Source organism: Diplotaxodon limnothrissa, linkage group LG17 (assembly GCF_057381915.1).
Source record: "Diplotaxodon limnothrissa isolate DT_005_m linkage group LG17, D_limnothrissa_male_GT1.1, whole genome shotgun sequence".
In the NCBI taxonomy this organism is placed as follows: Eukaryota; Metazoa; Chordata; class Actinopteri; order Cichliformes; family Cichlidae; genus Diplotaxodon; species Diplotaxodon limnothrissa.
The window spans coordinates 37,935,006-37,949,457 of record NC_140612.1 but is presented as its reverse complement, the minus strand read 5'-3'; the positions used below and the strand labels follow the sequence as shown (position 1 = coordinate 37,949,457).

At 44.1% G+C, this 14,452-nt stretch overlaps 1 protein-coding gene across 2 annotated transcripts in view; it reads left to right on the top strand.

The window, feature by feature from the left end:
- Nucleotides 1–14,236, top strand: part of LOC146615392 (kinesin-like protein KIF21A) — a 43,324-nt gene extending 29,088 nt beyond the window's left edge. Inside the window, exons 10-36 of one of the 2 annotated variants that reach the window (XM_085376890.1) lie at nt 799–862; nt 997–1,185; nt 1,756–1,803; nt 2,416–2,473; nt 2,562–2,673; nt 2,800–2,988; nt 3,066–3,265; nt 3,362–3,469; nt 3,552–3,620; nt 3,693–3,838; nt 3,919–4,063; nt 4,482–4,676; nt 6,174–6,275; nt 6,797–6,962; nt 7,837–7,894; nt 8,849–8,903; nt 9,158–9,372; nt 9,570–9,743; nt 10,026–10,058; nt 10,264–10,400; nt 10,506–10,590; nt 10,675–10,764; nt 10,850–11,008; nt 11,107–11,224; nt 12,598–12,768; nt 12,879–13,075; nt 13,190–14,236. In XM_085376890.1, coding sequence (XP_085233016.1) covers nt 799–862; nt 997–1,185; nt 1,756–1,803; nt 2,416–2,473; nt 2,562–2,673; nt 2,800–2,988; nt 3,066–3,265; nt 3,362–3,469; nt 3,552–3,620; nt 3,693–3,838; nt 3,919–4,063; nt 4,482–4,676; nt 6,174–6,275; nt 6,797–6,962; nt 7,837–7,894; nt 8,849–8,903; nt 9,158–9,372; nt 9,570–9,743; nt 10,026–10,058; nt 10,264–10,400; nt 10,506–10,590; nt 10,675–10,764; nt 10,850–11,008; nt 11,107–11,224; nt 12,598–12,768; nt 12,879–13,075; nt 13,190–13,244 — 3,338 coding nt within the window. In that variant the 3' untranslated portion in view covers nt 13,245–14,236. Of the gene's footprint in view, nt 1–798; nt 863–996; nt 1,186–1,755; nt 1,804–2,415; nt 2,477–2,561; nt 2,674–2,799; nt 2,989–3,065; nt 3,266–3,361; nt 3,470–3,551; nt 3,621–3,692; nt 3,839–3,918; nt 4,064–4,481; nt 4,677–6,173; nt 6,276–6,796; nt 6,963–7,836; nt 7,895–8,848; nt 8,904–9,157; nt 9,373–9,569; nt 9,744–10,025; nt 10,059–10,263; nt 10,401–10,505; nt 10,591–10,674; nt 10,765–10,849; nt 11,009–11,106; nt 11,225–12,597; nt 12,769–12,878; nt 13,076–13,189 lie in introns of both variants that reach the window. The other variant, XM_085376889.1, reaches the window with a different exon arrangement.
- Nucleotides 14,237–14,452: the final 216 nt, after the last annotated feature.

The window sequence follows — 14,452 nt, the reverse complement described above, 5'->3', positions numbered from 1 at the left end:
TTTAGTATTTTAAAAAGTGGTTGGTTGGTTCACAGTGAGACGTCATCATAAGAACCAGTCCGTTTACTATGTATGGCCATATACACAGCAGGGCCTTGGGCTAAATGCTAATGTTAGCATGCTATAACGCTAGCATGTTGGCAGGTTTTTGTCCACCCTTGCAGTTTTACGTGAGTAAGCTAACACGTGCTAAGATAAGATGTCATCAGTTCTGAAGTGTTTCTTCATAAATCACTCACTGTCTATTCTGAGCTGAGCATCGTGCCTACTGCCATGTTGGTTTTCCACCGTAACCCTGTCCTAGCCTAACTGGATGATCTGATTGACAAACCCAGGACGTACAGTTGTAATATGTGAGTTTCAAAGTAACCAGTAGTCAGAGTAGAGCTGCTACCAGTTGAGGTGGTTCAGGCATCTGATTAGGACGTCTCCTGAGCGCTTGCTAGGTGAGGTGTTTTGGCCATATCCCACAGAGAAGAGACCCAGAAGGATTGGAAGAATCTCAGTGACAACCAGGAAGAGCTTGAGGAGGGGGCGGAGTGAAGGAGGGTGTCTCTGCTTAATCGGACCCAGACGATGATGCTTATTATGGATAATTAGGCTTATAGACTTCTTTTTTGGAACCCAAATCACTATCCCCTTACTGATATGTCGGTCTTTTATATACAGTTTATGTTTTAAACCAGTATGTCAGATAAAATAACCACTAAAGCATGTTTCTGAAATGATTTTAAGCTATTAGTTTTATAATTAACATAGTTTTATATCATTTAAAGTCCTAACTTCCTTTAATTGTAGGTGAAGGTAACGAAGAAATCGGCAACATGATTCAGAACTACATCAAAGAAATCGAGGAGCTCAGGTACGAAAGGAGACCAGATTTTAGCCTTAGCCAGATCACAGGAACGTGTCTGCAACAACAGTATAACTTCACATTAAAATGTGCTGCAAGTGTTTAGCAACAGTAACGTTTGTGTAATGTAACTCGTTCCTCAGAGCCAAACTTCTGGAGAGCGAGGCCGTGAGCGAGAACCTCAGGAAGAACCTGTCCCGGGCCTCCACTCGTTCCTCGCTGTACGGCGGCCCCGCCCTCCTCGCTCCAGGGAAGGAGGCCAGGGACGTCATCGAGATGGCCAAGAAAGACCTGGAGAAACTCAAGAAGAAGGAGAAAAAGAAGAAAAAGAGGTACATGTTCAAGTTGGCACACAGTTGTGAAGCTCTAGTCCGTTCCTGGAAGTGCGTAAGAATAACAGCCGCTTTGCCAGGAAGTAGAAATTGGAGAGCTGTTAATGTGCAGCCAGAGTGTCGCCTCTTGGCGTGTTGTAATTATCTGCTGATTCCCTACATTAGCAGTTTACACCCTGTTGTTTCTTTAATGGAATGTGTGCTGCATTCAGTCGCCACTTCTCCAACACGCTGGAGGCCATTGATCGCTTATCCCTTTGCTGCATGTGTCTTGTATATTTTTATTTCTATACATGCTTGGGATCTGCAAGTTACAAAGAACTGTTTATTTTCTTTAAATCAGGTTTTCTCACATGAAATCTGCCTTTCTTTGCGTCTCCATAACCAAAATCCATCATTTGAGCTGCTGTTTTGGGGGTTTTTGTCACTCACCTCTTGCTGATCTCTCTCGCCCTCTCTCTCTGTCTCTCTCTTATAAACATCCTTCGTTTTCCCCCAAATTCTGTGGCCTGTCTGCTCTCTTTACCTCCGCCGTCCTCACCCTCCCCACCTCCATCCTTCTCACCGAAGACTGAGGCAGTACGAAGAGAATCACCATCATGAGCTTGAGGACGCCAGGTTTGCCGCCTCCCATCAACAAATGGGGTTCAAATACTCAATCTGAAACTGGCAATGGAATTTGTGCCCTTCCCTTGAAGTGATTTTAGCTGATTGTCGACCCAAGTCTTCCTTCTTTTCCAAATTCCCGAAGCGACTAACTTTTTCTGCACCTACAGGCGGTTCACGGTCCTGCAAAGGGAGCAGGGAACTTAACCAGCTCTTTCCTCGCCCTCTTTTTCCCTTTCACTGCACACTGCAGGGTGTTAATCAGATCACGTTTTGTGATACCAAAACCATTGAAAACATATTAAATTTGGAGCTGGAGTTGATAAATATCACACACTTTGCTGTAGCGTGTGGCATTTGGTCAGCAGATCTTTGCAGTGTGCGGCGGCTCCTAATGTAATGTGGATGGTAGTTACTGATCGTTTAATCTCTTCGTCTCTCCCACTGTGTCCTCCATGTTTGTGAAATCACAATGAAATCATTCATTAATCAAGCCTATAATCATTTGCATGTGTCATTCATCTGTATTTGTTGTGATTTAACTTCCTGTTAGTCCGAATTTGACTCTTGGGACTGTAGCATTTCCTTCTTAGACAGAGAGCTAACACTCTTTCCCTCCTTTAGTGTTGTCAAAGAGGAGCTGCCGGACAACGATCAGGAAAGAGGAAACGAGGAGGCAGAGGTGGTAGGTTGCTGGATTAAATAACTTAAACTGTAAATATAATATGTAAATGTCACATATTACTCAGCGTTTGTTACCATTTTACCAGGAGGGCAGCGACCATGAAGAGGGCGAGGATGCTGATGGAGAAGAAGAGGACTTTGAGATGGCGGGAGATGAGACATCCGAGGAGTCTGACTCTGAAGAACTGGATGAGAAAGGTACAGCTATCCAGATGGAAGGAAGTATCAAAATAAGAGCTCATCTTTGTTTCCCCAGACAAAACTGTGCACAAATTGCAAAGAAACCACACTCTGAACTTCATGTTTCTTTTTGGGGGTGTGCAGAAAACGTTCAAGCCGACCTGGCCAACATCACCTGTGAGATCGCCATCAAGCAGAAGCTGATCGATGAGTTGGAGAACAGCCAGCGGCGTCTGCACACTCTCAAACAGCAGTATGAACAGAAGCTGATGATGCTGCAGAACAAGATCAGAGACACGCAGCTGGAGAGGGACAAAGTGCTGCACAACATGGGTAAGATGGAGAAATTAGGATCTGCCTGTTCAAAGAGGATTAAAGAGCAAAGGAAATGAAACCTACTCCATCCACAGGTTCAGTGGAGTCCGGTACGGAGGAAAAGGCCAAACGGATCAAAGCTGAGTACGAGAGGAAGCTGACCTCCATGAACAAAGAGCTGCAGAAGCTCCAGTCTGCCCAAAAGGAGCACGCACGCCTGCTGAAGAACCAGTCGCAGTACGAGAAGCAGCTCAAGAAACTCCAGCTGGATGTGACCGAGATGAAGAAAACCAAAGTAAAGCTCCTTCTTTTCATTTTGGGATAAGCAGCACTTTTCACACTTGTCTTGTAGCTGCGATGCTACACTTGCTGTGTTATGCTTGTCCACCAGGTGGCACTGATGCGCCAGATGAAGGAGCAGCAGGAGAGGAACAGGGCCACAGAGTGCAGGAGGAACAGAGAGATAGCCTCGCTGAAAAAAGACCAGCGCAGAGCTGAGGTAAGAGGCACAGGAACACTCATGTCTTATAAAGTTGCTTTTGGATCATAAAGACAAAACTAAAATCAATCTTGTCTCACAGCACCAGGTGAGGCAGCTCGAGGCCCAGAAGAGACAGCAGGAGCTGATCCTCCGTCGGAAGAATGAAGAGGTAAAACGCAGTTGAGGGAGGCAATGATGACTATGTTACATGTGGCTTTGTTATACCTGTTCTCTGTGTCAGGTGACCGCTCTTAGGCGCCAGGTGAGGCCCGTGTCCGGAAAAGTGAGCAGGAAAGTGAGCCTACCTGAACCTCCTCAGGAACCCTCTCATAGAGCAGTCCCAGGACGGCTGCAGTCCTCTAGTGCAAGCTCTTCCAACGGAGCCAGGTAAACCGCGTTAGCGCATTTACAGCGTGAGTGTGCATGTCAGCTGAGTGAGACGTCTGAAAGAATGCCTTCTTCTTTAGGAGTTCCCCAGTGCGGATGGGAAGTATCTACCTCAACAGATCAGCCAGGGCCAAGTGGCAGTCACTGGAGAGACGCATCAATGACATCATCATGCAGAGGATGACCATCTCTAACATGGAGACAGATATGAACCGACTACTGAAGGTAATGTTTAACGGTGGTCGTGAGCCCACATCAGCTGGTCGATACAGTATTACAGTTTTTTTTTCAATACTCAGCAAATGCAAAATGGTAAAAATCGCAATAACATGAAGTATTGAGAAGTATTGTGATAATATCCAGTTTGCTGAACTCACGTAGGCCCCACTACTTAAGCTGCTTTAGCCTGCACACAGTTGTTGCCCATCTGCAAGCTGCTTTGCAACCCACTTCCACCCCAGCTGTCATGCTGTTTCTGTTGTCACTGATGAATACTACAGGAGTTTCACTGCTACTCTCCTACTTTAGAGCCCAATTACTGCAGAGAGAGAGATGTTTGTGTGTAGTGGCACCAACTAAAATGCTTTTAAAATGCTTCTTTGTCCTCCTTTCCTTCTAACCTCTGTTCTCGCCTTTTCTCCAGCAACGTGAGGAGCTGACTAGACGACGTGAGCGAGTGTCTAGGAAAAGAGAAAAAACGGCAGTAGACGGCGCAGACGCCGACCGCTCCCTGGCGTCTCTGAACGAGGAGCTGGAGTCCCTGAGCGCCAACATCGACTACATCAACGACAGCATCGCCGACTGCCAGGCCAACATCATGCAGATGGAGGAGGCTAAGGTGAGAGAACAGCAGCAATCGGCCGCGCGTGATCCCAGTGTTTATTCGAGTCTGTTTGTAATGCTTCATAAAAGAAGGGCAGTATGATGTTCGCACACTCGCACGCAGCTCATAATGATGCAAACACTATCATCGCTGCCTCATTAGCGAGAATGGGCTTGCATGGGGCTGTCACCCTTGGGCAATCAATTTGGGAAATAATTGCAGTTCTGCACCGCTGACAGTCCCAGAGCATTTTGGGCCCCACTTTGACAAACAAGCATCAGGCGCCTATTTGTCAAAACAACAATGACTCAATAAAACAACAACCCACCGGCAGCACAGCCCATTAATGCAGCCAAAGCAGCCTAATGGTGGCAGCTGATCAGCCGTGTATACATGTAACTTTTTGTTTGCACGTATAACGTTTACACTCTGAGTTTTGTACCTCACATTCATGCCATCAGCCACTCACGATGCTCTTTAAGCTGCTGCACAAATTGTTGAGTTTAAAGTGTGCAATTTAGGAATTAGAGAGCCGCGGATCCTGAAAACCTCTGATTTGCTGCCGCTTGGGTTAAACTGTGCAATTATTTATCAATAGTAAGCCTGGGGTCACTAATGAGATAGCACTGAGAGCGGTGGTATGTAATGCTGTGTTGGCTGAAATGTGCGTTGCTGGAAATCTCTGCAGGCTTAGAATTGGGTTGCTAACTGATGGTTAGTGTCAGACTAGTGATTCATTAAATTGCATCCCAGCCGTGGGTGAAAGTTTTATAGCAGCTAACAATGTTTGCTCTCATAATCCAGGCAGTTTGAGATGTTTTTCTGTTTTAATTGTCCTGTTAAAAAAGAAGTACAACTCTAATCAAATGCACTTCAATGCACCTCTATAAAAGCAGATGTTTTGGCAATTTGGAGGTCTGGGAATGTCCGCTGTGTTTTAACACAGTGCCCCCCCAATATTGCCAGGAGTAGACGTGCCAGAAAATTATCCCCAAATTCAGACTATGCAATCCTCAATAAAGACCTACACCAGAGAGTTGCTGCAGATTTTGCATCTGAACAAACTGCAAGACTTCCGGAACAGTGTCCTTTAGACGCAGACGAGACCAAAGTGGAGATATTTCGCTGTAAAGCACAGCTTCACATTTGGAGAAAACCAGACCAAGCACTTTTGGTGGCAGAGTAATGATTTGGCCTTGATTTGCAGCTCAGGACCCGGGCACCTTGTGGCCATTGAGTCGACCATGAACTCCTCTGTATACCAAAGTGCTTTAAAGTCAGAAGTGAGGCCAACTGGGTCATAGAACGGGATGATGATCCCAAGCACATCAGGAAATCTCTCACAGAATTGCTGTTTATAAAACTTGTTTGTGTTAGCAGTGCTGATAGCTGGTGTTAGCTATGGAAGAAGGTTGCTGTCCTCATTTTAAATCAAATCACACTGTGTGGAAATAAGTTGTCAAGTTTCTCGCAGCAATGTTTTATGAAATGTGTCATCGCTGTGGGCTGCAGGAGGAAGGAGACACCGTGGATGCTGCTGCTGTCATCAGTTCCTGTAACCTATCTGAGTCCCGCTTCCTACTTGACCATTTCATGACTATGGCCATTAATAAGGTACCAACAGATGACTCACACCAGACATGTCAAATAAATATTACAAAATATCACAATGTTTATTTTTTATGATACCAACCTTTCTCTAAGTAGAAGTGCTTTATGAATTTAATTGCATAGCGATTATTTGCAGTCGTCGTGGTAACTCGTTTGCAGCTTGCCTGTTTATCCCGAGCCCGTTTTCTTCGTAACCATGGCTCCTTTATGAGATTGAATCTAATGAGACCTTTAATGGAACAACATGATTGAATTAAGTCTCCATTAGATTAGATAAGATTAGATTTGGCGAAACCTAATTGGTCCAGTGAGGAAATGCAGTCAGCCCAGCGGCAAAAGGAGGAAGACTGAGAGCACAAACGAAGAAGCGGAAGTAATTACTACTTCACACTAAACTGAAAGAGGCCGAGCCTTTATTATGTTTGTTTCCTGCGCTGAACAGATGCGGAGGTCGACCTCCGTTATACGAATACAAACAATTAAAAAGAGCTCTGTGATAATCTCTCTGCTGTGCCGGGACTCAGGGTCTGCAGGCGGCTCAAAAGGACTCCCAGCTGAAGGTGATGGAGGGCAGGCTGAAGCAGACGGAGATCAACAGCGCCACGCAGAACCAGTTGCTCTTCCACATGCTCAAGGAGAAAGCTGAGATCAACCCGGAGCTGGACGCCTTGCTGGGCAGCGCTTTGCAAGGTAGCGGGCGCCGACAGATCGACTCGGGTCCGAGCCCGTCGGGCGCAATCACCTTTTTCAGTCATCTTTTTAACCGTGTGTGGCTACTTTTTTACTTTACCGGCTTCCTCAGCTTGTCCAAAAGAGATGTGAAGAATTTGTCACTATGACACATCAAATTGTCACTGAAGCCAGTAAAATAACGAGTAGCCTTTTTCCTCATCTTTGGGTTTTGATTTTTGATTTCTGTTTGTTTCTTTCTGTGGTGTTGCTGTGAGCTCAGAGTTAGGTTACCTGTCTCCAGGTGAGTGACAAAAATACACAGCAGTACGTTAGTGTGTGAGAGAGCAAAGCACGTGCACACTACACGATTTCCATTAAATGTTGCTCCCAAACTGTGAACTGTTTTCAGTCTGATTTTTTTTTTGTGCAATTAGTTTCCAAATTAGAAAGAAAAAAATCTACATTTGAAAAAAATGATGGAATCTTGCCGTGTGCATCACGTGCATCGCAGTCCTGATAAAAACTAACCCGGCTGTCGTAACTGTGCCAGTAATATGCATGACGTGTCACCCCACCTGCTAGCCAGTCCCACTTCATGAGGATGAGCTGCGATTATGTGGAAGCAGCAGTTTGCGTGTCAGCCTTTCTGTGTTTGTCTTCTCTTGCGTTTTCCTCCATTTCCTTCTCTCCCAGATCACCCTTTATCTAAAACTACACTAAACGACCCCCCGACCTCATTTATGAACCGCTGCAGCAACATTCTGAACAGTCCCTGACATCTAAAATGTGCCATCAAGGAAGTCACACATGCTTTCCACACTCACAAAGACACATTTTTCTTTGTTTTTCCCTTTTTCAAATGTGTCTTTATTTGTGTCTGTCATTATTGCAGAGAACGGAAATGACAGCAGTAGTGATGAATCCACCCCCAGTCCAGCCACAGAGGGCAGGTAAATATATACACCTGCACAGGTTATCAATTCAAAAGCACTTTATAGGTTCACAGTTAGAAGAAGAAAAAAGTAATTCATGATTTCATGCATCATGATCGCAGAAGTCCCCTTTTGATGAGCATTTTCGCCCCTTGCCGTCTTTGCGATTTAAACGAGTGATGCCTGGATCTGTGAAATCCCACGTTCATTGCATGCTAACGACTTTGTGTCACTAACTACTTTGTTGCTTGTACAGAAGCCGGATATAGACAAAGCAAATACTAGTTATTGACGAGGCCTGTTTTTGTTTGTACCATTGTAGCTCACGTAGTTGAGCAGGCAACTTTTCCCTGCATGTTATTGTGTGCTGCCGTTAGCCTCTGTTAGCTGCCGTTAGCCGTTGTTAGCTGCTGTGAGCCTCTGTTAGCTGCCGTTAACCTCTGTTAGCTGCTGTTAGCTGGCATTTGTGAAACCTTCGTTGAAGTGGCTCTAACATTATCAGACTCAGATACAGATAGCGAACAAGCTGTAATATGAGCCAACTGTCACATGTGTGAAAGCAATCAAACTGTTTATCAGAGACAAAGTGTGATTTTTAGAACCCTTGAAAGCCTAAAATTAGCTTTCATAATGTTGAGGGGTGCGCTGGATGTCTAATCTGCTGAGCGTGTTTATGCACAAGCGTGTGCATTAGAGTCCTGGCTTCAGTTCTGGAGATAAATTTGAGGTGAGGAGGAAGAGGATCACTTTCTATCCAGACGCCAGTTGTGTTTTCTCTTTCCTTTTTTTCCCACTTCTTTGGTGAAGAAGAGCGTTCTCAGACAAAACATAGGGATGATGCTGCATATCTCGAGTCTGAAAGTGCAGGTGCAAATTAAATGCTAATATCATAAAATTGGTAAACATTGTACTGCCTAACACTGCTAGCCTAACATGTACTGGGAATAACTGGTTGAAAATTCTGTGTTTCAGCACACTGGCATCAGATTTAATGAAGATGTGTGGTGAATCCAGACCAAGAAGCAAGGTACTGTACTCTGCCGGGCAATGTGCAGCATACTGTTTAAGCCCCCGTGTTTTTTACGTTTAACAGTTAAAAAATGCTTTTAAATTTAAAACTGAATTTACTTTATAATATTTGATCCATATTTTTCCAATTCCCCTCCTTTTTACTTCATCCAAAGTTAAGCAGAAGTTCCACAATACTTTGTTGAATTTAGGATAATTACTAGCTGCTTAGTGAGTTGTGAGTCCGTGTTCCAAACTATTCTGGTCCCCCAGGCTCGAAGGCGAACCACCACACAGATGGAATTGCTTTATGCCAGCAGTGGAGATTTGTCCTGTGAATCCCCCACTGGAGACTTTTCAGCCCCTCTGCTGCCCCTTGCTGAGCGCCTGGAAGGACCGGCAGACATGCAGGGTCAAGCGGTTGGTCAAACCGCTGACCGTGAGCAAACTGTTTCCCCATCTGCGCTGTCTGCCAGGCCAGCTGCCATGTAAGTGGTAAAAGCAACATTTCTCTGCAGGGCACAAAAATATCAAAGTTCTCTTCTGAAATGCCAGATATTTCCGGTGCTCATCATTCAGCATTCTGAAATATTGAAGACTGTTTGTGTGATATCTTGCTGCTAAAATGTTACGTGTTATTACTCCAGAAAAACAAAACCCCTTGTGAAATCTTTACCGTCTGTAGTTCCAGATCCAGATCACCTACAGGAGCTGAGAGGAAACAACTGGAGCGCTCGCCGCTCAGCCGCAGGAAGATGCACGAGAAAGGAGGCGTGGCGTCGCAGATCCCAGGACCTGTACATGCAGCTCCAGTTAGCACAGCGGAAACTAAAACCAAAGCCAGTGACTACAAATCCCTGTAAGTGTGAACTTCCTTTAATCAGAAGAGCAGGTTTGTTTGTAGTTTTAGCCATGTGTCAGTCAGGCCGCAGCTGGATAATTACAACAGAGCCATTCATGAACCCCTGATGAGCCATAATTTAATTTAGGTGATTACAAAAATGACATGAACCCAGCAGCCTGAACTTCACTGCTTTACTGAGCAAACTGTTGCAAAAGGCAAATGTTAGGATGCTAATACGCCCTTTAAGTTTAACTGTGTTTATTTAAGTTTTAAATAACCATTATTATTTTGTTTCAGGCTGGAGGACTCGCCTGCGTTTGAAGGCCACAGGTAATTCATGCCTCTTTAATATGTTTAATTAAATATCAAATGTAAGCTAAAATCAGAGGGAATAGTTAACTCTGTACTTCCTTTCCCTTTCATTCTGTCACTGCTTTAACCACTTTAATCTGTCAGCTACAGTATGCCACTACAAGGCTTTGCTGGTGCAGAAAGCTGATTAGTGAAAGTCTAAAATGTTGTGTCATGTTTGTAGGGGTGTCATCAACCCTGTAACAAGCCCCAAGAACAGCCGGGGGGGCAAACTTCAGTGTGTTTATGTAGCTGAGGGCCACACCAAGCCTGTTCTCTGTGTAGACGCCACTGATGACCTGCTGTTTACAGGGTCTAAAGGTAAAAACTGCACCGGCTTTCAAACGGCCACCACGAGAAGACTGTTTTCTATGATTTCTTTCCTTTTTGTTTCTTAATCTGACCTGTGCTCGTGCGTCTTCTTAGACCGGACATGTAAGGTCTGGAACTTGGTGACAGGTCAGGAGATCATGTCTTTGGCTGATCATCCCAGCAGTGTCGTCTCAGTCAGGTACCAGAATACTAGAATCACTAGTAACGTTGGTTTTTGTATTTAACCTTTGGATAGATTACTTACTTGTTGCTGTTATTATAGGTACACTTCCAGCCTTGTCTTCACCGTTTCCACTGCTTACATCAAAGTTTGGGACATACGAGACTCTGCCAAGTGTATCCGCACACTCACGTAAGTTCACGCGCCCCTCCGTCCAGCATCTGTCATTACGTTTTATCACCATCTTATTGTTTTGCATTTTTGTTATACGTGTAAGGTCGTCGGGACAGGTGGGCTCAGGAGACACCTGTTCTTCTGCTCGGAGTTTATCCATCCCACCTGGAGAGAGTCAGATCAATCAGATTACTCTCAACCACACTGGCTCTTTCCTGTATGCTGCTGCTGGCAATGCTGTCCGCATGTGGGACCTCCGCAAGTGAGTTACAGTAACATCGATAGGAGTTTTAGCTATAAGCAGTTTCATAGGAGGTATTTATTTTGGTAATGATTTCTTAATTTGACTCCTTTCTTTAGATTTGCATCTACGGGGAAGCTGACCGGCCATCTGGGGCCTGTTATGTGTCTGACAGTCGAAAAGTTGGGCAGCGGGCAGGACCTGGTGCTCACCGGCTCCAAAGACCATCATATTAAAGTAGGAAGCTACACAAAAATGTAGCCATATATGTGTTGTAGCAGCGTCCTATATATATATAGATATATAGTCTGAATAGGATTTTCAACTCAAATCAGTTGAATTATATTCTGTTTTTAAATAAAACCAAATTACAACAGTTCCTTCAAGGCTCTTTATATTGTAAAGTAAAGACAAAGTCTAAAAACTATGATGATATCTTGCCTTCACCTGCACAACGGTGGTGCTAAGGTAGGCATCCCCGCCAGAATTTGCTTCCCCCTGCGTCGCGCTAGGCTGTCCAAATCACGGACAAACAATATCCCACGTTCTTGATTTTTATTTCACAAACACTTCTTATAATGAATAACTACTCCTGAAAATTTGAAGATGTTAGCTCTTTAAACAGTAAAGTTACAGTCGAATGTGAATAATATCAGGCTGATCCTGCCACAGAATGTTTTTAAACCCATTCTGCACAGAGAGGTGTTTTTTTGAAAAATGTATTGATACCAATGTTGAATATTCTTACACAATTAAAAAAAAACCTAAACGTAAAATAATTACACCATAAAGATGGTTTGTTTTTCTGTTATTTAAAAGAGGTAGTAGTTTATTTTAATTTGTTTAATTGTTTAAACAAATTAGAGATAGGGTGAGAAGTTCGGCCATCCGGGAGGGGCTCAGAGTAGAGCAGCTGCTGCTCCACATCGAAAGGAGCCAGCTGAGGTGGTTCGGGCATCTGACAAGGATGCCCCCTGGGCGCCTCCTGAGTGAGGTGTTCCAGGCATGTCCCACCGGGAGGAGGCCCCGGGGCAGACCCAGGACACGCTGGAGAGATTATATCTCTCGGCTGGCCTGGGAACGCCTTGGTATTCCCCCGGATAAGATGGAGGAGGTGGCTGGGGAGAGGGAGGTCTGGGCCTCTTTGCTTAGGCTGCTGCCCCCGCGACCCGACCCCGGACAAAGCGGATGAAGATGGATGGATGGATGTTTACAAAAAAATTGAAGTTTGTGTGAGGTTGGAGGATGTGTTTGTGTGTGGGGGGGACCGCTGCTCTACAAGATGCACATGGTGTCACCGAACTGGAGCTCTGGGAGAGACGTCCCCACTTTCAGGGATTTAAAACTGCGGGGGGGGGGACAAAAGTGTTAATCTGTTAGATTAACACTTTTTTCCTGCAGTACTACCAACTGTCCGGAATTGCCCGTTTCAATGGGGTAATATTTTGCTTGCCAGGGTAGTGAGGGTTGCATAACCAACAGCATAACTAAGGGAGGATTGAGGATCACCTGATCCAGCCCTAACTATACTTCCAGGGAGCAATGAACAGAGTCGTCAAACTTTATGATAACCACCATATATATAAAGAACAAATGTGCTTGTTTTTCAGATGTTTGAGGTGACAGAGGGCGCTCAGGGTAGCATCACCTCCTGCCATACGTTTGACCCCGTCCATCAGGACAGCGTGGAGTCTCTCACTGTGCATGGAGACTTTTTCTACAGCAGCTCCAGAGACTATTATATTAAAAAGTGGGACTTGGCCAGTAAGAAACTGTTACAGGTATTGTGCATCAAAGATTTTTCCCAAGATTAAAAAGTTTATATCAGTGACTTAAACTTGTAAATCTGATAAACTCTACACTAACTGTTGGCTGTTATTGCATCTACTAGTCGGTCAATGCCAAGGCAGACTGGGTTAGTGCTCTGGGCGTGGTGCCAGGCTCCCCGGTTCTGCTCAGTGGATGCAGAGGAGGGCTGTTGCGCCTTTGGCACACTGACTCGCTTGCACCCCTCGGTGAGGTCCAAGGACACGACAGTCCAATCAACGGCCTGGCTACTAACAGCAGCCAACTGTTCACTGCCTCTGAGTAAGTCTCCTAACATAGTTGAACACTAGTCAGTAGTGTTGAACTACGATCCTGCCATGTTAAAATTACAAATTTTGATTATTATCATAAACTTTACCTTTGTGTTTTCGACAGTGACCGAACTGTGAAGATTTGGGAAGCCAAAGCATCTCTGGAGGATGGATTTTAATGACTGCTGGATTTAATGACACAGGATTGCTCACTGGCCATCAGTCAGTCAACATGAATTATTTGCAAAGTTTCTATAACATCTTCGACTTGAGAAATTACTGACTGGGAAACCCAGAGAGGGTCCCAAATCAATAGGTATGGCAGGATAGGCCCACAATAACCTTAAAACATCCCTGATGCTTCACTTGGAATAGTTTCAGGGAAATCATTCTTTCCAGCTGAGTAGCATTACTGACATTTTAGGTCAAAACATCATCCGTGAACCTCTCAAGCTCCTATAATCATAGAACTGCTGCAGTGGCCAGCTCATTTCATAGCTGTGACTGTAATAGAGTGAAAAGAAAAGTATGGATTTATTGATCCAGGAGTTTGTGGTGTATTCAACATTCCCTGTCAGTTCAACGCAAGACAACATGGATACTGTCTATGCATATTATTCATTTTTGCCAGAGCTACTAAGAAAAAGGAAAACAGATTAAATTATTTGCTTCATTGCACCAATTTTTCTTCATCAAAACCAAGACTGCTGAAAACGTCTGTGTCCCAAGACAAGACACGGAAATATTTAAACTCCAGCAATAACTGTCTTTTTGTTCACGTGATGGGTGGTTTATTGTGTCTTTCTGGCATTGTTGTGCTGGTCTCTTTATGTATGCATGTGTTCTCAGTTACCAAGGACCAACTGAAGCTGCATATGGTCTTAATATTGAGCTGTTACTGCCAAGCCCATCAGATTAAAGTAGAGGCCTCAAAATAAGGCATACACCATGCTCCTTTAACACGGTTCTTATACAGTTTAAATTTACCCAGGCTTAGTCAGGATTAAGCTTTTAAAAAAATAAGTAAAATAAAGTGACAATGTTGTATCTCTAACAAACTGCAGGTATCATAGCTGAATAGCACTATTCCTACATTACATATTGCCTTAAAAAGCAGAGAGTACTATCTGCTGAAACATTACCTTTGAAAAAGGCTACTTTGTCATTAGACATAACAGCGAAAGACATTTCAAAACCCATAATAATTCAAAGTGTAATGTAATATTTTTAAATAACTATATAAATCTATAATTGTATAAATCTGAACAACATAAAATAAAGTTAACTTTCCTAGCTTAAAAGGCTAGTACCTGCTAGGCTAGTTAGCTTTTAGCTAGTTTAGCTGATACTTTTCACGGTGACCAGAAAACATATCCTGCCCTGTCTT